The sequence below is a fragment of the Squalius cephalus genome, assembly GCF_949319135.1.
Source record: "Squalius cephalus genome assembly, chromosome: 16".
Lineage (NCBI taxonomy): Eukaryota > Metazoa > Chordata > Actinopteri > Cypriniformes > Leuciscidae > Squalius > Squalius cephalus.
The window spans coordinates 4,826,761-4,852,785 of record NC_137137.1 but is presented as its reverse complement, the minus strand read 5'-3'; the positions used below and the strand labels follow the sequence as shown (position 1 = coordinate 4,852,785).

At 36.7% G+C, this 26,025-nt stretch overlaps 1 protein-coding gene across 6 annotated transcripts; it reads right to left on the bottom strand.

Moving 5' to 3' along the window:
* Positions 1-59: 59 nt before the first annotated feature.
* Positions 60-24,288, bottom strand: LOC307174369 (macrophage mannose receptor 1-like). Of its 6 annotated transcripts, XM_079898135.1 has the most exons (11): positions 12,905-13,020; positions 12,259-12,303; positions 12,114-12,170; positions 11,987-12,028; positions 6,971-7,027; positions 6,847-6,888; positions 6,711-6,731; positions 6,531-6,584; positions 5,938-6,210; positions 1,263-1,397; positions 60-856 (listed from the first exon to the last, which is right to left on the bottom strand). In XM_079898135.1, the coding sequence occupies exons 1-11, from the start codon at positions 12,948-12,950 to the stop codon at positions 813-815; spliced, it is 816 nt and encodes a 271-aa protein (XP_079754261.1). In that variant the 5' UTR covers positions 12,951-13,020; the 3' UTR covers positions 60-812. The 6 variants fall into 6 exon arrangements, with proteins under 6 accessions (XP_079754261.1, XP_079754262.1, XP_079754263.1 ...); XM_079898136.1 differs by lacking the exon at positions 6,711-6,731; XM_079898137.1 differs by lacking the exons at positions 6,531-6,584; positions 6,711-6,731; positions 12,259-12,303 and having other exon boundaries at positions 5,926-6,210; positions 12,905-13,005.
* Positions 24,289-26,025: the final 1,737 nt, after the last annotated feature.

Genomic DNA, 26,025 nt, shown 5'->3' with positions numbered 1-26,025 from the left:
GAACACCAGCAGAGATAGACAGAGGGAGAGAGGGAGAGAGAGAGAGAGAGAGAGAGAGGGAGGGGGAGGAGCTTCACTGTTACTCAGGAGAGAGATGGGAGAGAGACACTGTGCTCGTGATATGGCATGTTACAGATGGTGAAAGATTTCTACTGCAGTACTGAGTTTAGTAATGAGGTAACTAATGCCTGGCTGTACAAAATAATAATTCACAATATTGGTATTTGGCAATATTTTGCCTTTTTTTAATTTTTTTTTATTGTGCAATAAAAAAAAAAAAGCAAGAGATTTATAAGACTTTAGTAGGAAAAATAATAATAATAATAATAAACAAATCTAGTAAAAACAATACAAATGTAAGTACATTTCACACTTTCACACTTCACACTTAAGAACATAAAATATGAATTTGTCAAACGCATAGGATCCATAAAATGTATATATTCATTTTTCTCACACTTCTATCTAAATTGCAAGCAAATGAGGGAAAAAGCAAAATACAAAAATATTGGCAATGCTGAATTTCAGGAGTACCCCAGCATAAAAAGCCAGTGAAAAGGTGTAATTGCGGAACAGCAGAGAATCTAATTCATTGTTATAAATTGCTCGCAGAAGAGGTGCCTTCTGTCATTTTTTGAACATTGGGATTACAGTGTGTATATGAAATAAGGATTTTACTTGAATGTTGAAAGTAAAGAGTATTGAGTTTGAGTATTACAGTTCAGCATGCAGAAAATGATTTGATTAATCTGAATTGATTGATTCATTGATTAGTTGTCCATTCTTTCCTCTTCAGAAACTCTGATGCCGCCTTATACATTCGTATAGTCGTTATCTGCCTCAGTAATCTTTGAACCTGTTGAAAAACAAATGTATTCTGCTGATTTTGTTTCTGATTTGATGCAAGAGTTTAAGATTGTGTTGTGTACAGCAGCATAAATGTGGCAAAACATACAGCTAAATAAACGTGTGTGGAGGGAGAACCAACTCCAGGGTAGGCATGTGACAATATCAAATTTTCATGTTGCGATAATCGCTAAAGCTTTTATACAGTATACAGTATTATCACGATATTGAAATAAGTTGCAAATAATTTGTCGTACTATAACAGGTTTAATATCTTTTTCTTGTGACAAAAAGACCTCTTTTGAGATGTTTTCTTGTTCTTTTCTAAAACCAAATGCTACAACATAAATGTATACAGTAGTTTTATATGAGCAAATGAATATCAGAAATATGAGTTGTTTGGGTGAAATGCACACCTTTAGCATTGCTCTTAAAGGTGGCCATGATCACGGCTGCAGTCATGATGACGAGACCAACAACAATGAAGGAGAAAAAGCCAATATAGAATGAAGAAACTCCTTCCTCATGATGATCCAAGACTGCAGGAAAATCTGAAAGCAAATACATGGACCAGCAAAACCACATGAATTTCATATGTGCAAAAACATATGTGGTCACATGTGAAACACATACTTTGCATATGGGAAACATGTGGTTTTGGAACAGTTCATGTAATCTATGTGATCACATGTGGAAAACATGGGAAATTCATGTGATTTTTCTGTAATAGAAAAAATATACATTTACACTCCCAGGTCTTGAGACACACAGGGTCTGCCCCATACAGTATGAGATTTATTTCAAAGAGCCTGGATCCAACATGCAAGTATTAGGCATTAGGATTACAAACTTTTATCTTTAATGAAAGTGCCATTTGTAGCATATTTATGTTTTACCAGATAGACTGTATAGATCTCGCTGTAATTGATTTGCCCATATATGGTGATTAGTAATGTTAATTAATTTCATTTAGAAATAAATAAATAAATAAAATCACTTCTTACTTTTAATAACCAAAAATAAATATTATTATAGTAATATAATGTAATTATTAGTACAACAGCAAATCTGCTGACTTACTCTGCGTGTTGTAATACAACATGCTCATGATGGGGCTGGTTTGAGTTTTTTTTCTTCTTTTTTTTACTTTTTACAATTTTGAAAAGCTGTATTTATAGCCATTAAACTGTTACAAGAAAAATGTAAGTAACTTCCCTAGTGAAAAAAACCTATACGAAAATGTATTTAAAATACATTTATTTCATACAAATCTATTAACATATTTACTGACATATCACTTCATTCACTTGACACTTACTGATATAAATATTATAATTAAACTTTATTTGGAGTACTTCTTTTTTGCACAATGCACATTTCTTAATATTAAGCCTAAAATGTGTTTTAATAGCACTGTTATTAAGGATAGTATGATCACTGTATAATATAATTCTTTAAATGCAAGATATTTAAAGTGTACCTAAAGTATACTTGCAATAGTTCCACTTTAGCAAAATCAAATAAACTTAAGTATAGCTTATGTCCCGATCCAATCCATGTCATCGGTATCGTGCCGATACTGGCCCAGAACGCTAGATCGGAGGAGGGGAGAAAAAATATGATCCGATACGATACCTATTAGGGGTGGAGCGGTACATGTATTCTAGGGCTGTTAAACGTTTAATCGTGATTAATCGCATCCAAAAGAAAAGTTTGTTTTTACATAATACATGTGTGTGTACGGTGTATAATTATTTTCTATATATAAATACGCACACATGCATGTATATATTTAAGAAATATTTGCATGTATATACTGTATATAAACTCGCGTGCACATTAATTAAAGTATCTTAATGTTAGGTACGCGCATAGACATATGCGGGTAGACATATAGCCCCGCCTTAGCTCTGAACACGCGTCTATTTCGCTTCAAACGCTCGCTTTATACGCGTGTCCGATTTGCTTTGGTACATGTATTCTAGGGCTATTAAACGTTTAATCGTGAATGGATTCAGAATGTTCAAGCGTCGAACTAAACGCGATAGACGTGAATTTGACGCTCTATTCACGTTTGGTGTGAACGCAGCATAATGAACAGGCTGCGATGTCACGATTACAATGCTGGAATGTGTGTGTGTGTGTGTGTGTGTGTGTGTGTGTGTCAGAGTGTGTCAGAGAGAGAGAGAGGCACGGGCGCGATCGAACAGTGGAAACATAAAAACATACTCCGTCATTTTGTTCATACAGGACAACATTAAAACTGCAAAGTGGTTAGCCTACTTATATTTGTGTAAAACAACATTGTGCTTTTGTCAAACTGTAACCTACAACTGTCACCCACACCCACACACACACACACACACACACACACACACACACACACACACACACACACACACACACACACACACACACACACACACACACACACACACACACACACACACACACACACACACACACACACACACACACACACACACACACACACACACACAGTTTAAAAGCCAAAATTATCTCATCTTTTGGACTCATCATATTGCATTGCATTGGTTTTCATTTCTTGTCCTAAAACAGAGCACTAATCTGTTTATTTTTAAGTTACACATTCTACATTGATTAAAAAAGAAAATCAAATATACAGAAATAAATTATTTATAATTCAGATGAGAATAAAGTTAAAGTTAATTAAAATTTTAAGGAAACAAATATATTGATCTGAAATATAACAAATTAATTTTAAATTCATTCAGGTACAATTACCAAACATATCTCAAGGCCTTTTGAATAAAGGGTGGCAGTCTTTCATTATCAACTGTTGTTGTGGACTATATACTGGAGAAGTAGGCTATTTGTTCTCCATTTGAGTGATATGTTTTTATGTGACTAATTGATAAATTATTTATAATTCAGATTACGAGCAAAGTGCTTCCATATATTTAATTATTATTATGACCGCCGCTAGCGTAGCTAGCGAAAGCGGTCATATAGGGATTGTCAAAGTTTTTTTTTTTTTTTTTTTTTTCCGTCATCTACTGAATTTTTCGTCAACGATACCAGGGACACCGAAACACCGGGGAACATGAAATTTGGTGGGCATGTAGCCCCACTAGACTTTTACGGAAAAATTTCGTTTGGTCCCCGGGGGCCACTCCCCCCCCCGCGCTGGGCCCCCCCAAACCCCAAAAATGCAGTTTTTCCTAAATAACTACCTAAACCGTGGCACCGAGGATGAAGAAATTTTTATGGTATGTTGCTCTTAAGGGCCCACATCAACCTAGCCCATAATCACTCATTTGTGATTTGCGCCCCTCCCATAAAAAATGAAATGCAATATTATTCTGCTTTAATCGCCCCTATCTTCAGTTGAGATGTTCAGAACTACACCATATTTCATGTGTATGATTAACTTGACATCCTCTGGGGGTATGCTAAGTTTCGTAGAATTTCATCCATGGGGGGGTATAAAATAAATTCATTTATGTGCACATTTAGTGACTGTACACTCATCGGCCTGTAGATGGTGGTTGTTGCTGGTTTAGGATGATACTGTAACTAAGGTTGCCAACTGTCCCGAATTAGGCGGGACGTCCCGTATTTTGGGCCTAATTTATTTGTCCCGTGCGTGACCTCCCATGTCCCGTTTTTTGACAAGCTGATAAACCACTGACTGATACAACAGCAACAGCAGCAGTGCTGACCACGACACTTGAGAATGATCACCCGACACCTGTCATCATCCAATCACAGCTTTTTTTAATCACTGTTTTGAGACAAATCATTGTTTGATTTGCGAACATCCTCTGCCGTCTGGTCGCTTCCGCTTCAAGCCGGACTCGTCTCGCGCTAACGGTAATTTCCTTTCACTGTCCACGTTTGGATTTCGGCTAATCAATTTTGGCGAATGCAAACAACGTGATTATTGTTCATGAGTCTAACATCCAGCCACGCAAGAAAACATGTAATCTACCTGAGGGAATAATATGCTCAAAAAACATTTCTGATTATTATTAATGTTTTAAAGCTTTTAGAAAGTACATAGAAAGCTTTTGTAACATTATCTTAACTGTCACTTTTGATTAAATGTAATGCATCCTTGCTGAATAAAAGTAGGCAATTACTTTCTTTATTTTTTTTCCCAAAAAATAATCTTACTAACCCCAAACTTTTGAACTGTAAGCCTAGTGTATAATGTTAAAAAAGCTTTCTATTTTAGATAAATGCTGTTATTTTGAACTATGGTTTGTTTGTAATGTTACTTTTTTCATGTATGACATTAAAATTATTTTTAGAATTAAATACATAAATAGGTTAAGCAATACAAATGTGTTTATGTCTGATAACCTTTTAAACACAAACTTAACTGCAGACACTGAAATGACGTACACTGTGTGATACAGTACAAATATTTTGAGTGTCCCTCATTTTCCTATAAATAACCACGATTGTCCCGCATTTTCCTTTTCTGAAGTTGGCAACCCTAACTGTCACACACACACATGCAGGAATACAAACAAACGCAAGCATGCACACACACTGACATCCACACGCACAGACACACACCCATACACACACATACAAATCCACATGCACAGACACACACACACAAACACACATGTACGCACGCATACATACACGCACAGACACACAGACACACACACACACACACACAGACAGACATGCACATACTACTACTTTTTTTAGGTATATACATAAACACGCAATACAGCCAAATTGCTCCACATCATTTATTTTTGTGGAAAGCCAGTGCAGGCCTGAGCGGCGGTCATATTTTGTACCGCCATGCGGTACATCTAGTTAGTATTAGTTCAAGAATAAAATCAAAATATTGGATTGATATCGGTATCGGCAAATAGCCAAAGCTGCGGCATCGGTATCGTATCGGAAGTGAAAAAGTGGTATCGGGACATCCCTATTAAACACTCTACAGGAAAAATCTATAATTTTAAAGTGTTTAGGTACATTGACATATGTTGAAGTGTCAAAATCTAACATGCCATCATAACATCATTAAGATTACAATACTTTTGAAAATGTAATTTGTAGTGTATTCACAGTATGTTTTACCAGATGGGCTGTAGGTGTACGTCTCACTCTGACGGTTCACCGCAGAATTAATCTCATGCACACAGGTGAAGAAAACAGGTGGCATCACTTTCACTTCAAACACACACTTTTCATTTGAATAACACAGTGGGTTCTTCAGTGTGTAGTTGTGTTCACCCGCCACTGACAGCTGGAAAGAGCTCTCAGTGAACCTTCTGCCAAATGAACACATCACTATCACGTGCTCTCTGTCCTGCATCTGCCCAAACACTGCGATGTTGGGCACTGGGGCATCTGAAACATTGACATGCTTATTAATTCAAAACTGTGTTCTAAACTGACAGTCAAGATGAACGGTTTAAAATAATAATGATTAAAGAAATTATACTGCATATATATGTATATAAAAAGATGGTTAAGAATGCTGGTGCAGAAACAAAAGACTAAAAACTTGCATTGATTAATTCAAGATACGCCTAACTGAACATTAACCAGACCAGCTGCATTTGTGGAGTTATTGTAAAATGTATTCTTATAATGCTTGTAGTTTATTCTAGAACAATAGAAAATACAGTTCTTTCTTTAATAGCAAAAATTATGCATCAATACATCACCCGCTGAGTTACTTGGTGTCTGGTAATACAGTCTCCTCTTGTAGGGGTTTTGAGCTTCATTAAGATAAAGAGAGACACACAGTTTTATTTATTTTTATTTTTACAGTTTGAAGAGCAGAATTTACGACCATTGAAACATTAGGAAAATTTAGAAACTAAATATAACTAAATGAGACATACCTGTGATGTACCAATACGGTGCTTTAGTAATGTTCATTCATTTCACATAAAAAAAATATATACAGTAAATAAAAGTCATCTTACTTTAATACCCAAAATTATGCATCAGTGCAAGAGTACAAAGCTGCGGACTTACTCTGTGTCTGGTAATGCGTTGTGCTCGTGTCGCTGGGATGAGCTGCAATGAAACAGAGAAACGTTTTGAACAGCTGAATGTAAAATATATGATAATATATGAATATTATTATCTGCACACTTACTAGTGGCCCAATAACATGGTTTATTGTTCCAGTACCCACAAGGCTCTGAAGATGCTCCTAAATATAAAAAGAGACAAAATCTATTACATTATTGATCAGCACAGATGATTTTATGATCAGAAAATACTGAAAAAAAAACAGTAAAAAAAAGAATTATTGACTGACAGATATTATTTTAAAATGTATAAAAATTATATATTGACTGAATATATGAGATAATATGCAGATTATATAAAATTGTACTAACTGAATACAGAATAAAGAATAATGACAGAAAAGTGTGTATATTAAATAGATTAAGGTTATTAGATAATGCTCCTGTCCATGGATGTTGAGCTGTTCTGTGAGTACAAAACAAAAACGCAGCAAAAATTAAATTGACTTCTATGCTGACTCATATAGTGTCAATATTAAAGTTGAAATAATAATTAATACAAGATGGCAAATTTGCACATTTACTACTAGTGTCCCAATAACATGGTGTATTGTACCAACTGGGCTCGGAAGATGATCCTAAATATAAAAAAGAGACATGAAGTACTTTTTCCTTATTGATCAGCTCAGATGATTTTTGTAGAAACCATTGCTCAGTTGATTCCAACAAAGGCCCTGTCCCAAATGGCACCCTAAGCACTCGCGGTCTTCCTACTAGTCTGCATTTTCGTGATGTAACGGCGCTTTGACTGTCGGGAAGAAGTCTGCTGCATCAGTGCTCGGCAAAAGTGCGCATCGAGGGCGCATACCGACCGCAGAGGGGGCGCTCGCAAGCACGTTTCTGAGGCCTAAAATGAAAATTGTGACATTCTACAGTCTCATGGACTTAACGGACACACGCGTGTGGCAGTCATGGTAAGTCCACAAAACCAAAAGTGCATATGGAGTGTGCCATTTGAGACCGGGCCAAAGAGACAAACACGAGGTGATTGGCTGGATCCCAAATGGCACACTGCATGTGGACTCGTGGCCTTAAATTGCGCGTGCTTGCCAAGTGTACGAGTCTGTAGAGTGTCGGGCTGTGTATTGGCAAGAATCTGCCGATACGATACGTATCAGGATACATGGGTCACGATTCAATATATTGCAATATATTTCGATACTGTGCATAAGGCGATATATTGGGATTTTTTTAAAGTAAAATATATTAAAAATATTTTAAAAAAGACATGATGTGCATAAAAGTCAAAGAAGTTTACTTTAGGTAAACAATTCAGTACACAGAAAATCAAACTGCCAGTTTGGGATTGTGGTTCACAGGTTCTTAGTGAGCAAATTTTTATATGCTCACGTAGGCCATAATAAAAGAAAATAGGTACATAGCCCCTGTCACAATACAAAACAACAACGTGAACTGGACGAAAATGAATGAAAGTGGATGAAAGTGAACAAAATGAATGTGTCATATATTGAAATCAAGTTTTATGTGATAAAAGATTTTAAAAGAACTGGACGCGCGAATGAGGCGAACCGCGCCGCGCCGCGCTAAACGCCTCGTGCCGCAGTACCTCCAGACGCGCGTAAACGCGTCTTTGCATTGACTTAACATTGAAATCACTCGCGCCAGATGCTCTATTCGCGTTTGGTGTGAACGATGCACGCGATTACATTTAGAAATAGACAAGCTTTGTTTCCAAATGCACCAAGCAAAGATATCCTATAAACTTTTATAAAACCAGCCAATATAATCACAATAAGCACATCCAAAATGAAATATTTAACATATATATATAACAACTGCACAACGTCTAATTTGTAAACAAAATGATTTACGCACTAAATCCAGCATAAACTCCGGCACAATTTGCATATGTTTAAACTCTCAAGACAGACGTCACATCCCGAACCTCACAGCAATTGGCTGCCGACTGCGTTTTTCTCTTGATATTTGTATAAAGGAACTGCCCAACTTTTTGACGCTCTCGGTCGCTCTCAACGCTTTCTCCGGTCCGCTGTCAATCCTAAAATGTCCAGTGGACACGCACCGTTATAGGCGAACCTGGCGAGGACACTAGTGGTGCGTCTCAGCATAGCTATCTAGTGGTAGGGATTTAAACAACATAAACGTGAACCACTGTCTTACGGTCTTACCATGAATATTTTTGGACGTAAAAAAAAAAAAAAATCGATATTGCGTTTTTGAAAATCGATACAGTATTGCAAAATAAAATATCGCGATACTCAAGTGTATCGATTTTTTTTCTTACACCCCTAGTAGAGTGTCCCATTCGGCATTTCAGCGCTCAGAAGTGTACTTGCGAGTGTCGCCTTTGTGCCCTCGATGCGGACTTCGGTGAAGCCCGCACTTTCGCACCCTCCATACGAGTTACCTACCCAGGAATCATTCCGAACGCCCAATCAGATAAATGAGGGGAGGAGTTTCGTGGCTGTTTGACTTTCGGTGGCATGATGTCATCATGAAAGCAGACCAAAGGACACAATAAAAGGATATAAAGCAGGTTCATGCTGTCATAGATTAGAGATCTACAGCTTTCTGAGCTCATGTGTGACAGTAACTGAGTCTGACACTGACTTCCTCTGTCTTAACAAGAGAAAGGCAGCGTAGATGAGGCAAAGCAGAAGTGCCTCTCCAGACAAACATTCATTTTCTATTTCCATTGCTGCTGGGTTTCCAAAATCAGGCTAATTTCAAGATATGTTAAGGCAGCAAACAGTATCATATTTTATCATTGAAATATGTATACACAATATCTGGATATAGCTCTTCATTTTTACACAGTTTCGTGGAGGAGTTTCGTGGCTGTTTGACTTTCGGTGGCATGATGTCATCAAGCCCATAGACATAATAAATACATAGACGCCCTATAGACCTTATGCGCCAGAGAAACATGCGTGTTCGAATATTGTCTTTGAACTTCTGTTTTTGTGGTCGCTCTGTATATCTCTATGGCATCGCTGTCTAGGAGTAATTAGCTGGTGAAGTGGATTTACTTATTGTAAAGTTACAAAAAGTTATCATGAGGATTGTAATGTTTAAAGCAGATATCTTAACCCTCTATGGCATGGTGTTGCCCTCAGGCAACAAACCACATTTTTTGACCTCACACCGCCCCTTTAATTTTTTTATATTTATTTTTTTAATATATAATATCACCTGACATGTCTGTTCAATGAAATGAGGGGCTGAAGTGGGTGTGACCTTTTTGGGGGTGGGGGTGGGGGGTGGGGTGGAGCTGTGCTTTAATGAAGCAAAACCACATGCTACAGAGTGTCACCAATTAGTAAGATAAATATCACTTTTTAACATGTTTAAGTTAAAATATTGTTTTATTAAAAAATATATGCATGTGCATCAGTATGTAAAGAAGTATGTTTGATTGTTTAAAGATTTATTTTGTTTTTATTTATATTCTAAAACTGTGTTTTTTTGTTCGTTGCCTCAGGGCAACACTGTGCTATGAGGGTACTAAAACTCAAAGTTTTTCTACATAAGTGGAATAGGGAAAACAAGCAATATGTGCATTAGAAGGTTTATTTTGACAAACATCAATCACAAATGGTTTCAACCTATCACAAACATCAAATAATCAACAAAAACAACTATTACTACTAATTACAACTAACACCCCCCATAACACTTTGTATAAATGTTCATATTCATATGAACATTTACACCAAACACTACACATACACATACATATGGGGGGGTGTTAGTTGTGATTGTATTTTTTTCCTGTAATTTTAACTGTAAAAAACTTTTTAAAAAAGCAACGGAAAAGACATTTTAATTGCTTAAGAGTATCCCCCCACCCCCACCCCCAAGTATGCAGTGCGTCAGTCACGTTTGCCAGAAAAGGGAGTGAGAACACTGACACAAACACAAAGTTTTATTAAATCATACGCCACTTCCACAATTCACATGAACACCAGACCACACTTTTTATTCAGACTGGGGTATGGTTCAGAAAGGGTGAGAAGTTTTCATCCAATCAAACCAAACTCTGATGTCAATCGAACAGGTGTGCACCAAAAATGCAAGTGTGAAAGCACCCTACGTAGGCAACAAACCCATATCTGGATCAGGGGTGGAGGGGGGGGCACATTTTATGATGGATATGTTATCAAGGACCCCCAAGCTCCCAAAAAATGGGGTGAAAGATTTTTTTTTCCCAAAAAACAAAAAGTCATGCCATAGAGGGATATCACATGTTAGTAGATGGTAGGGCTGGGCGATATGGCCTAAAAAAAATCCCAGATTTTTTCTCAATTTTTTTATTTACGATTTAAATCGATCCCCCCCCCCCCCCCCCCCATTTAAAATCAGTCTGCAGATGACAAAGAAATTGTTCAAAACAAGTTTTAACTTTTTATTTTGTTTTGATTTTCCCTTCTGTGATTTGGTCTGGATTTCCCCCTTGGGGTTAAAGTGCAGTCAGAAACAACAAGCCAAAAAGACAAGATGGCAGGCCCTGCCTTTGTAAACAGTGAAAATGTAACATAACATAACGTTACGTAACATAAAATGGGGGGACTGGGATTTGGGGGGATGTGAAAAAAAAAAAAAAACTTGCATCACAATAAGTGTATTGTGATTGTCAAAACAATTGGTAACTAAACAGAATTTTATTAAGTGCAGTGACAACACAATGTTTACATGGTACAATGACTGGTATGTAGAGCTGCACGATTAATCGTTAAAAGATTGTGATCTCGATTCAACCCCCCACGCGATCTTAATCCTGCATTTCTACGATTCTGCAATGATATTCAACGAGAACGCACTAGGGGTGGAACGGATCGCACTAGATTCGGTTCGGCACGCATGTGATTTATTTTTACAGTTTGAAGAGCTGAATTTATGACCATTTAAACCATTAGGAAAATTTAGAAACTAAATATAACTAATAAGAAGGAAATGAGACATACCTGTGATGTACCAATACGGTGCTTTAGTAATGTTCATTCATTTTTAAAAATACATTTTAAAAATATATTCAGTAAATAAAAGTTATCTTACTTTGATACCCAAAATTATGCATCAGTGCAAATCTGCGGACTTACTCTGTGTCTGGTAATGCGTTGTGCTCGTGTCACTGGGTTGAGCTGCAATGAAACAAAGAGAAAACGTTTTGAACAGCTGAATGTAAAATATATGATAATATATGAATATTATTATCTGCACACTTACTAGTGGCCCAATAACATGGTTTATTGTACCAGTACCCACAGGGCTCTGAAGATGCTCCTAAATATAAAAAGAGACCAAATCTTTTACATTACTGATCAGCACAGATGATTTTATGATCAGAAAATATAGTCATTATATGAGGCACCTGGTGTTGATGGGTAATCTCTAATGCGCCATGCGTCGGATGTCACTGAAAATAAAAACAGTAAAAAAAAAATGACTGACTGACAGATATTATTTTAAAATGTATAAAAATTATATATTGACTGAATATACAAATATGCAGATTATATAAAATTGTACTAACTGAATACAGAATAAAGAATAATGACAGAAAAGTGTGTATATTAAATAGATTAAGGTTATTAGATAATGCTCCTGTCCATGGATGTTGAGCTGTTCTGTGAGTACAAAACAAAAACGCAGCATAAATTAAATTGACTTCTATGCTGACTCATATAGTGTCAGTATTAAAGTTGAAATAATAATAATACAAGATGGTAAATTTGCACATATACTACTAGTGGCCCAATAACATGGTGTATTGCACCAACTGGGCTCGGAAGATGATCCTAAATATAAAAAAGAGACATGAAGTACTTTTTCCTTATTGATCAGCTCAGATGATTTTTGTAGAAACCATTGCTCAGTTGTAGCAGATTCCAAATATATCATATACTAACTATCAGATACAGATATACTAAATATATAAAACATTATGCAGATTATATTAACTGAATACAGAAGAATATAGAGACAAAATCTGAAGCAAAGAAATGTGATGCACTTACTGAAAGCAGACCAAAGGACCAATAAAAGGATATAAAGCAGTTTCATGCTGTCATAGATTAGAGATCTACAGCTTTCTGAGACGCATGTGTGACAGTAACTGAGTCTGACACTGACTTCCTCTGTCTTAACAAGAGAAAGGCAGTGTAGATGAGGCAAAGCAGAAGTGCCTCTCCAGACAAACATTAATTTTCTCTTTCCATTGCTGCTGGGTTTCCAAAATCAGGCTAATTTCAAGATATGTTAAGGCAGCAAACAATATCATATTTTATCACTGAAATATGTATACACAATATCTGGATATAGCTCTTCATTTTTAACAGTTTTTAGATGCTTGCGTGCACATTTGTTCTTTGTGGTGATCTGGACATGCAGCTCCCTACACACAACCACAAGATCACAGTTTTTAGACAGTGACATTTGCCCTGGTATCACACATACCACACACAATTGTCAAAAAACTGTAATAAATGTAAACTAGAACTTCTTATAAGTCTGTAATTTTAAGATCACTTAACTTTGAAATTACACAGGATTAAAAGTATTTAAATTGAAAGTAAAGCTTATTCTGTTTGGACATCAGCAAGGCCATGTGTGTACTTTAGTGATCCACTGAATATATTTTAGGTGCAAAAGTCTATGTTACATCAAATGCATGTAAAAGTAATATTTGTATATATAAGGTAGGCCTATATACAATATAAATATAGCTGCAAGTGTCAATCATCGGGGTCCAAGCACCAGTGGCCCATGTGAATGATAGTGATCCAATTGAAATGTATCTTATGATGTGTTTTCTACAGCAAAGTCTATCTTGAATCTTCACTGATAGTTAGGGTTTGATGAAACAGGTTGGAGCAACACACAGGTGTCACAAAGGCCTCTGACACGCATAGACTTTTAGGGTAGAAAAATGAAGAAGAATTCAGAAGAAGCCAATCAGTTCAAACACAATAGGGTTCCAGCATCTTCGCTGCTTAGACCCCTAATAAATTGTCAGATAGGCCTGTCACGATAACAAATTTTGCTGGACGATAAATTGTCCAAGAAATTATTGCGATAAACGATAATATTGTCGTTCTGAGACCATTTTCATCTAATATAATGATAATGGCATAATAATGCAGGTACACCTTTTCAAAGATCTATAAACTTTTATTTCTAAAGAATATTAAACATCGAAAACGGAAAACATTTTAAATATCCACAAAAAATGAACAAAACAACCAAAAACAATAAAAGCAATGGACTCTCAGTATCTGTTAACAAAAAAATTCACTTTAATAAATACCAAAAACAATAAATAAAATGAATGTAAACAAAATTGCACTTCAAAAAATATTAAACATTAGGCTCAGACATAAATAGTGATACATTCCATAACAGGCAAAACTGCCAGTTAGGACTTTTGTAAACAAATAAAAAAAGCCTCAACAGGCCATATCACACCATTTTGCACTGTCCTCCTGTTACTTTGTCGACTAACGCCCGAGTGATTGTGTACTGTCGGGAAGACGGAGACGCACTTTATTGCGTGTACAGTATATGCTACGCACTGAAAATACTTGGTTAGGGTTAGGGGTGAGGAGTGCATGCGTATTACACGCCATAAAGTGCGTATCATATGCACGCAAAAACTATTTTTGGCATATAAATGGCACGAGAAATAACATTAGAGGTATAGATAAGCATTTTCATGAGATTGGGCTCACTGTCGCGTTTGGCTTTGAAACCAATTCCATCTTTTTCTTTTTTTTCCCTCCAACTCACAACTAGCGTCTTCTCTCTCTCCCGGCAGTCGACGCAAGCAGTCCCGCTTTCCCATACAAAGACCATGTGACTGACAAGCGCCGCGGCGCCGCCTCCCCACACAAAGACCATGCAACTGACAAGAGGGTTCACTCCTCCTTATACGCTAAGGAACCGAGAGTGGTCATCCAGTCTCTTTGGTAGAGAGAGAGAGAGAGACAAGGAAAACAAACAAGCATGCAAATGGAATTATCGCGGCCGGAAAATATACGAGCTCATTTTTTTTATCGTGCGATTAATTGATTTATTGACTATCGCGACAGGCCTATTGTCAGATGATTATTTTTCCCCTTAATATACCACATGTATATCTGGTGACACTCTATGGTCCACTTCTCACTATTAACTAGTTGCGTATTACCATCCACATTAGGATATTGGCTGTTTATTAGTACTTATAAAGCACATATTAATGCCTTATTCTGCATGACCCTTAATTCTATTCAATACCTAAACTTACCAACTACCTTACTAATATTAATAAGCAGTAATTAGGAGCTTATTGAGGCAAAAGTCGTAGTTAATAGTTAGTTAATATTGAGAATTGGACCCTAATCTAAAGTGTATAAATATGAAACCATCAAGTCTGCATTTCTCAACTTTAGTTTGAGGCCTTCACACCTTTGTCGGAAAGAAAAATCTAAATCAATGTGCTTTTTAAATAAAGTCTAGACATAATACAATAATAAATAAAAAAAGACATTACTGGATTATTAAGAAATTGTTTAAGCATTGTTAAAAAAATAAATTATTCTAAGAATAAGTTTTTCATCTGGGAAAGAAGTCTATTTAACTTTTATAATGTAACAAATTATCTTTTCTACTCTCTGCTTTTGAATGTGAAACATGTTTGTGTATGTGCAGAAGAAAGATTAAATGGCAAGATCAGCAAGAAACATTTCATGTTGCATGTTATTTAGGATTGCTTAAAGGTAGGGTAGGCAAAAAGGTATGTTTTTATAAACACTTTTTGTAATGCCATGAAACTCTCTTCATATCCTGATAGCAATTAATAATAGAAGTGGTCTAAATAAATAAAAATATAAAATGTATTAGGGCTGAACGATTAATCGCAACAAAACCGCATGCGATTTGCGATTGTCTATTATGCGCAGCTTGTCGGTGGAGTGCGGCTGATTGATAGTAAATACTGCCCCATTTGAACGCCAGAGGGCGCTCTCATGCAAACACGATAAATATGCCCCGCGCCGCAGAAGTACAATAATGCCATCATTCCAGGAAATCCCTATCGCTGTAGCTGAATAAACAGAAGATTGAAACACTTTGATTAAACATGACTTATAAATACAAAACTGCCTTATTCTGTGTAAGAAGGCACATCATCTCACAGAAGGAGGAGCTCAGCTGTCGTTATGAAGTGAGTTTGGAGTAAATGCATGTTATTAAATGTCTGTTGTTGGACGAGGTTCATAAATGCTTCTCATATTTTGGAAAGATGTTTGACGCATGTTGTTTTTTCAAATGCACGTTATAAATGACTCAAACTCAGTGCTTTCAGATGGAGCATCGTTTACAGAGCCGTACATCAATGACAAACTGCGCATAAAAAATAATCGCAGCATTTGCGATTTTATAAAAATATACATATATTTTCTGTGGAAGTCTCAGGACCAAACAACCTCCAATTGTTGCATTCTGTCCATTTGCACAGACTTCATGTCGTCAGCATGTTCCATGATGTGGCTATGCAGAGTTGTAGACACGACAGACAGTCACAGAGCGCTGCTAGCAAACAGCAAGCAAGAACAACAAGCTTATGCTGCGTTCACGGCTTCACGCCATGTCATAATTATGTCAGGTTCTGCAAGAGAGAGGACCCAGACGCAGAATGAGCAGTGATGTTTTATTGACAAGACTGTAGACAGGACACAACAAGGAGAGTGAGGCGTGAAACAGTTCTAACAGTACGGCAGGGCAGACGATACGATGACAGGCAGGGAGGATGACCACTGAGACCAGTCCTGGGGTGACAACGAGCTTGAGGACTGCAGAGGAAGAGGCAGCACCAGGCGGGATGATGGTGAGGAAGACAAGCAGGAACACAAGGAAACCGAGGCTTGATGATCTCTTCAATGTAACACCAGTCTTGCTGCCAGGCAGATGCTCCCAGAACCAGAGGCTTGACACTTGAGTATCAGGTTGCTCCCACAGTCTATCTGCCAGACAGTGAGGGTCAGTGGCCAGGAAATCTCTGGACACAAAGGCCGGGTAGGAACGAAAACAATACCAACAATGAACAAGACAAGGCAAGGCACAAGAGAGTAATTAAATGGGCAAATTAAAAATAAAAACTGAAACTGAACAATGACTAGAGAAGCAAAAGAAAAGAAAGGAATAAAATTACTGGAACTTAGTCAAAAAATCAAACAAAAGAACAAACTTACAGGGAACTAAATTAGATACTGGAAATGATAATCTAGAATAGAAATAAAACCAAAAGAGAAAAAACAAAAAGACAAAAACTAACTTGAAGACAAAATTTTGTTTAATGCTATTTTTTTGTATTAGTTTTCTTTATTCATTTTCATAATTTCATAATGTATTTTGTGAAGTCAGAGTACGTTGTATGTGTGCTGAGCAGAGATCTGGGATGAGCTATATATTGTGTATGTGTGCAATGCAACATGTTCACTGAGCAGAGATATTCCACTGATGATGATACTTCAAATGTGGACAGTTGGCATGTTCTTTACAAGGAAAAGAATGTTTCAACTGATGCAAATATACCACAAATGTTTACACCGAGGATTGTACCATGTGTAAGCATGAGGTATGCATTCCATTTTAAACATAAGCAACATGTTTTGCTACCTTACAAGGAAGTTGTAAGTCCCAGAGTGGTGTATATAAGCTCAATCCTTACTGTACTGACTCAGAGAAACATAAAGGCATGACGGGGTGAGAGGAAGGAGAAACTGAGGCGTGAGGGAGGAGAAACACAGAGAAACCATGTACAGCTGGCATGATGGGGTGAGAGAATAAAGAAATGGGGAACAGAGAAATCTGGAATGAAGACCACCTCTCATGTAGCTTTATTCTTCTATGCCTGTTTCTCTCCTATGCTGACACATGTATAAAAATAAGAAATCTCTTGGTAAAAGTAACTGGTGTTGCTTCTGTGGTTCAACAATAATGGGGAAAAGCATGATTTTCAAATCTACATGACTAGAACAAGACTTGAAGGAAAAAAGCCAAAGGATAGCTTACACTACAGCTAGAAATGATCAAGCTCAATTTCTAGAACAAGAACTATTTTTACCCACACACAGACACATACACACACATACACACACACACACACACACACACACACACACACACACACACACACACACACACACACACACACACACACACACACACACACACACACACACACACACACACACACACACACACACACACACACACACACACACACAGGCAAGCAAACAAGAATACACCACAAAGCACACAAAACGAAACCAAGACATGACAGAAAGAGGCACAATATAAAGCAACCAGAGCACACAAGGATTAGGTGAGCACAATTGGTGAAACAGGTGGTACAAGTCCAAGCTCTTTAAGTTGTTTACGTTCATTATTATTGTAATGTTATGTGCTTTGAGACATGAGTTAATTTAACGCCATCTCTCGTGACGCTTTGCAGACTCTGCTCTGTTCATGTGTTTTGAAGGAGGCGTGGCTTTGGAGATGCTCTGAAGGGAGGGTGGGATCTAATGCTTTTAAAATTATTATTTTTTTAATTCTGTCATTAATTACACTCACCCTTATGTTGTTCCAAACCTGTAAGACTTTCGTTCATCTTCGGAACACAAATGAAGAGCTTTTTGATGAAATCTGTCCCTCCAGTGACAGTCTATGCAACTGACACATTGACTGTCTTTACTGAAATAAACTTGCTCTGACATATCTTAAAATATCTCAGTGCCATTGTTTTGTCTAAAGATGCACATCAGTAATGTTTTTTTTCTAAGGCACGTTTTATAAAAGCTATTTAAATGTCTTAATTAAACTAAGGCCTAATCCTGGCTTAATCTAGCCTAAGCCTTGTCTGTGAAACCAGGCCTAGGCCTATATTATTTAATTTAGGCTTTTATTCACATTTAACCTTTGATCAGCGGACATTAACAGAAGCTGAGTAACTAATGTCAGAATTTTCATTTGTGGGTGAACTATCCCTTCAAGGCAATTACACCACTCAGCATTAGGAAACCACAGTAAACCACTTTTGCCCCCTACTGGATCTAGTCAGAAGCTACAGTTGTAAGAAAACAGCAGATAAACATGAATTAATTTCACAGACAATTTTATTTAAATGATCTGCAAATGAGGAAAGTAGATTCTAAAATATATTTTAAATGATGTTAAGTCTTTATGTAACAGTCATCATAATGTAGCATAATATGAATTTAAATGTATAGTCTTGGTTTCTTATACAAACATATATAATTGTTACATTTAATTTATTGCCACACTTTAATATGTGAATTATATTATCAGAAAACTAAACATTTAGTGTGGTCAGACTTTTATTTGTACATAAAACAACAGCGCTGCGCACTCAGCTACTCATAAACATGGCTGCTATAAATTTTACCTGCCTGAGAAGATGGCACTGTTTTCGACACTCTTGATGCTTTGAGGCTTTCCCCTGAATGTTTTGGGAAAAGATTCAGTGCTTCATGAGGCTTCATTTGCCCATCCCTAATTGTATCTCACTCTGATCTTGTAACACTGATATCCACAGAAGACGAAGATAAATCCAAGGTTTATTAAACAAGTACTAACAAAAGAGCCAACAATGCGAGACAGTGTGCTAAACACAAACAATACCAGACAAAGAAGTGAACACAAGGAGGAACTTAAATACACAGTGATGATGACGGGGTGCATGTGATCAGGTGATGGCTGATTGAGTGCAGGTGGGAATCATTGGGAATGATGGGAAGTGTAGTGCCGTTGAGGTGTGTGACAGATCTAAATATCAATAAGAATCAAATGATTTATTACTCACAGGCAGAATTTGCTGTTAAACCATAATAGGGTTTATACAAAATAGCACATTTCTCTGGATCAAAGAAACATTGGAAATTCATTCAAATGAAAGTATACATTATTTATTTACTTAGGCTATTCTATATAATGTATTTACAAAATTGTCATGTTTTACGTAAGGCTGAGCAGCTAAACAGCAAAATAAAGAACTTTATTGTGCTTCAAAGGATGTTGTGCAGTAGCTGGGTTTGGGTTTTTACTTCACTTTATTTTCAAAAAAGGAGTTATCCGTGGCACTGCATTGATTAACGTTGCAACACTTCAACACGTGACATTTGTTCTTTACACATAGCCTATGGTTTGGGCTTGGTGTAACTGTTGTGGTATGATGTCTTCACACTAGAAACTATTTCTGCAAGGTTTATTTTTTTCTGTACTTCCAGATTCACATCTTAATATTCTTCTTTAGAATATTCTGATATTATCTAGAACTATATAGTGAAGCATAGGAGAGGATTCAAATGAGTCTCCTATGGCAGTATTAAGCCACAGCTACTGGATAATTCACAAAGTCTTTCCACCATCATCGTTGTTCTTCATCTTGTATCATTAAAAAATATGACGTTATTCTCAGACAGGGCTATTATTATGTGATTTTTATAATTTTGACGTTAGGACACCATTAGGGTTGTCCTACTGTTAAGACAGTTTTTAGGATTTTTTGTGGAGTTTGGATGTTTCTGTAATACCATTTTCCTATCTGTAGTTAAGATAAGATTATGCTCTAAAGAAATGTAATTTTGTTATAGCTTTTGTCCTAAATGAGGTCCAAATTGAAATTTCCATGGTTACCAAACAGATAATATAGGATTTTAAAATGGATAGTTCCGGTGTTGTGCCGAATTTCGACCCCCGCCAAATTATTATCCCCCTAGCACTGGTAAGATTAGTTGTTGGGGAGGGGTTAGGATTAGGGGTGGGGTTAGGATTAGGCAATCAGGTACTGACTTCAACGAGGGGGGTAGATTCTGAGTGGTTGAGGTTGAGCCGCGTTCGAAGCCCTTGTAAATTACTCAACATCCACCTGTGACCGCATTACATTAGTATTACTGCACAACTGCCGTTTGTGATTCTTTGTTGCTTGGCTACCTCTTTGGAACTACATTGCTTGGCGGAGGAGTAAATGTGTTATAACTTTATATTTTTTGTTGCTGGTGTTTTTTTTTTAAATAAATTATATATCAAAATTAATATTTTTATGGAGTAACCGTTTTATAAAAGCGTGCCTAACAACGCCCCTTAGCTGTTCTAAATTCACAGTAAATCACGGTTTCACAGGCTTATTGCTTTATTCTAAACTTAGGATCTTTCTTGAAGTCAAAATGAATCTCACACCAACTGTGTGAGATTTTAACATAGAAATGCATGCAGGGAACTATATTGAGATCTGTAGACATATGTAATACCATTATTGTCATCAGAAATAAGACTGAGGAAGAGAAACTTGCATCTTCAGCTCAGAAAACCAAAGCCTACATGTTAGACTTTGAGCTTCTTGTAAGGAAATAAGGAAATGAAATTAATTGTATAACAAAGCATTTAGAGATGCTCTCAGCACATTGTGAATGCATTTTCATTATTTTCATTTATAGATTTTGATCTGACTGTGAGTAACTGGTTAACACACCACCTTTATTTGCTCCTGATGGTGGTCACGATCACTGCCACAGTCATGATGACGAGAACAATAGCAATGCAGGAGGAATAGCAGATGTAGAATAAAGATACTCCTTCCTCATGATGATCTGTGTAAGTCTCACTCTGACAGTTCACCGCAGAATTAATCTCATGCACACAGGTGAAGGAAACAGGTGGACTCACGTTCACTTCAAACACACACTTTTCATTTGAATAACACAGTGGGTTCTTCAGTGTGTAGTTGTGTTCACCCGCCACTGACAGCTGGAAAGAGCTCTTAGTGAACCTCCAGCCAAATGAACAAATCACTATCACGTGCTCTCTGTCCTGCATCTGCCCATGCACTGCGATGTTGGGCACTGGGGCATCTGAAATAAAACACACCAACATGAATTAACGTTAAAAACAGCATAAAGACTATTGATTTTAAATATGTGTTTAATGGTATCTTTTTACTAAGTAATATGATTAAAGGCAAGTATCATCACTGCTACTGCTACATTCAGTTTTCCCAATCTAAACCAATGAAATTGCAGAAATGATAGTCAGGTGATTCAGAAATAATATGTGTATCCTAAAGAGCTGATGGGGCTTCTGATGTGAATTTTAAACAGTTTTTTTCTTTCTTCCAATTTTAGCCATTATTTTTAGCCTGTCAACATTCTGTATTCTCGTAAGCACTCGCCAAAACGACCATTTTGACATCATTTTAATTTTCTGTGGTTTTGTCCATTCAAACACGTGTCAGAGTGTGTGTTCACAGAGTGCGAGTACTGAATAGAGTTATTCTATTATATAAGATATATATAAACGGTTCTCTGTAAAAAAGCAAACCTGGACTGTTTTCCAGCCACGGTTCGGCATGCATTTGCACTACAGTTAATCTCTAATCTGATGGCGCATCTGGTTTGGTGAAAAAACAACAGACAGGCTGCATCCGAAATCGCAATTGTGTTTTTTTAATGCAAGTAAATTTCATAGAGAGAAACTTTCTAATGACTTAACTCGCACATGCAGTGTTTGCCACACCATAGACAGGATCTGATGGAGGAAAATAACACTAATGGAAACAATAGGTGCTTCACACCTTTAGTGCTTGGCCCTTAATTATGTCACTTATTTAAAGTCATTATGCCTATTTACTCCATGCTATGTAGAAAAAAGTTTTCCCCAAATGCAACACATTTCTCTAAACTAATTTCAATACTGTCAAAACAATTAAGGCATTTATTCAAAACAGCACCACAAAATATCCACCACTTTGATTCAGCTAACTTTATTAAAATACATATTATGAACGCTTGTTTTATCTTATTTGAAATCATTGTATGTCATCTTGAGGTTGAGGTTGGTTGAGAACCACTGCTATAGAAAGTGCCTATGGTGCACACTAAGTAATAAATAGAGATGTTTCTGTAGTGAATAGTTGTGTTGTCTTACTTATTGGGTGGCAGAGGCCCCACTGTTCCTTTTCGTAATCATTTTCTGTGGAACACCACAGCAGACCATCACTCCTGCCATCCACAGTGCACTCAGCGTACACATCTCCATTAAACTTAAAAGGGAAATAGCATGGTTTCCCATTTGGATTACTAGCCATCTCTGCAGAACAATAAGAAATGAAACAGGGAAATTCATAATAGGCATATTGGAAATTAATTTAACATTTTGCAGCCATTATTATAAAGGTCTTAATGGCTGTTTTGGTCATACCTTGATATCCACGAGAACACAAATCTTCGTTGGTCCCATAAATCAGCCAGCGACTCCAAACACCTGTTCCATTAAACAGCATCATATGTGGCTCATCACAATCTTCATAGTTCAAGTGCAGTGGATGTCCCTTCAACACAAGCAAGGTCTCATCTTTACATTCCCAGGTTTGTCTGGGGTTAGATTCATTGCAGGGCAGAAGGATAACTTTGGACTTGTTTTCGATCTTCTTGGCCCCCAAGCAGAGATTAAAAGCGAGGCTGATGATTCGTGAAGAGGAAATCCATTGGAAACGCTGAGCTGTGAAAGATGCGTCGCATGGCGCAGTCAGCACTACAGTAGCACTCGCGGCATACACACATTTGTTGTGGTCCTCGTTGTAGATAAGGAAGGAGCTGGTACTGTCTGAATATATGAAACATTATATGAGACACTGTAATAGGCAGCACATGCCATTACGAGTTCAAGTTGAGAAAAATGTCTAGGCTACTTATTTAAATGTAACACAAGTGGTTTCCTGAGTAGATGCTGCTTCATAATGGAAGAAATTGGAACATGTCTGTGGTGCAAAATACTTTCTTAAACCTCTTGCGATTTTAAAGGGTTAGTTCACCCAAAAATGAAAATTCTGTCAGTAATTACTCATCCTCATGTTGTTCCAACCCCGTAAGACTTTCGTTCATCTTCGGAATACAAATTAAGATATTTCTGATGAAATCTGAGAGCTGGCTCACTCCTTCATAGGCTGCTAATCGAGATCTCTGCCATCCCAGAAAAGTTAGTAAAGACATTGTTAAAATAGATTCATTATTTTATGTCATTAGACGATGCACCTGTCATTGAAATGTAATCAGGGTCGCATGTATTAGATGGCATTATAAATAATAAAAAAAAAATGTATAGTGACTTCTATTCTTGCACTTTAAAATATTTTTCAAATGAACACTGACAGAAATGATTAAAGTCATTTTAATGTCAGATTAAAGTCATTAAAGGATGCATCTGCCATTGTATGGTTATTTTAAGTAAAAAATCTCAAACTATAAATCCTTACAGTAGATAGACAAAATCTGAGGCAAAGGAAATGTGATCTACTTACTGAAAGCTGACCAAAAGACCAATAAAAGGACATAAAACAGGTTCATTCTTGATGGTGCAGGAAGATGAGCAAATGATATCAGAGATCAAATTTAAAAATTTAAAATGTAAAATTACAATGACAAATTAATGAATCAAGTAAATATGAAAATTAAAATAGCAAAAAATAAATCTAAGTACTAATAACCATAGTACTGTATCTAACAGGTGATGTTTGTGAAGAGTATAGAGAAAGAAGGGCCCAAAAGGATTAAGATATCTGCAAAATGCAAGGAGAGAAAAAGGCATAGAGTCTTCTGAACCTAAACATTTTATATGCTGTGCTTACGTAACAGGAAGGACTTGGGAAATATATTGAAATTCTTTGTGCTGCTCTTGCAACTAAGTCTGCACGATATTGGAAATAGATGACATTGCGATATTTCGTTTTTCTGCCATATATATTGCAATATCAAAAACAACTTCACTAGATGACTTGAATAGCTCTATTTGTAAAGAATTAATCATTGTAGAATGATTGGGGTGATTTTGTAAGGGAGTGAAATCTGTGTAGAAAATAATAAACAAATTACAACCATAGATAAATACAATAGAAGATACAAATGAAATAAACAGTGCTTTTTCAGGCAAGACTGACAGTATTCAGGAACAAAAATTGAATAATCAAATGTAAAATAACACTGCTGCATTCTTCACTGTATAAATGAAATATAATTAATCTTTGTTAAAGCTACAAAAGGGATTTCCTGTATTTTGTTGTTTGATTAACATTAATGACACAGACAGCACTCACTTTTCTTTCTCAATTTTTTACATTCACGTAAGCCATAAGCGACTGGGTTTACGAGGATACTCACCGAAACTGGCATTTTGACATAATTTTGCATGCATGTGTCCTTTCAAGCAAGAATGGACGTGGAAGAGAACGGAATTCGTTGTTCGCGTGCTATCTGTTCTGTGTGTGCACAGAAAACAGCGGACAGGTTCAGAATTAAGTTCTCTGCACATCTTCTTGCGCTAGAATGGTTTAAAATCATTTAAATGTTTAAACTGACAGAAATTATTAACTTTTGCTCTATGATGGTTAAACTTTGCAATCAATCCGAGAATCACATGCAGTTCGAAACGTGGTGCCTGGTCAGTACGGATCAACTGATGATCCCTATATCATGATGTTATGACATCCGCTTCAAACATTACAATTGTCATGGTAACTTTCGTTAACTCTACAATAAGTAAATCCACTTCACCAGCTAATTACTCTTCGACATCTAAAGATGGCTGCAAGCTTGTTTCTCTCTCACATAAAGTCTGTACTTACTTGACATTGCACATCCTGTGATGTGTCTATCGCAGATGCGCCAATGCGATATCGATGCTAAAACAATATATTGTGCACTCGTGCAGGCCTACTTGCAAACATTTAAAGGGATAGTTCACTTTGAAATTCAATTTTGGTATGTTTTAGCTTACCTCAGGGGCATCCAAGATGTAGGTGTCTTTGTTTCCGCAGTAGTTTCAATTTTGATATTTTTAGGTCAAACATTTCTTGTCTGTCAGTCATATAATGCAGGTCTATGGTCACTATCTGAAAGAGCAAATGCAGAGAGAAGCCCAAATTAAACAATTCCCCATCACAAGTACACACTAATGGCCTAAGACACGAAACAATGGTTTGTGTGAGAAAACGAACAGTATTTATATTGTTTTTACCTTGTACACAACCACGTCCAAGTGATCTGAGGGCGCGCGCGCTTCCTGGTGTGTGACGTGTGCGTACGTTCTG

What these genes read in the sequence shown, in the direction of transcription:
- LOC307174369 (XM_079898132.1), bottom strand. Translation starts at nt 24,286, where the DNA reads ATGAACCTGTTTTATGTCCTTTTATTGGTCTTTTGGTCAGCTTTCA. An exon ending in GGTCTTTTGGTCAGCTTTCA is followed by an intron (nt 23,547 to 24,240) that starts GTAAGTAGATCA and finishes TCATATATTCAG; the next exon opens with ACAGTACCAGCTCCTTCCTT. An exon ending in GGGCCTCTGCCACCCAATAA is followed by an intron (nt 6,211 to 22,868) that starts GTAAGACAACAC and finishes TCAATGTTTCAG; the next exon opens with ATGCCCCAGTGCCCAACATC.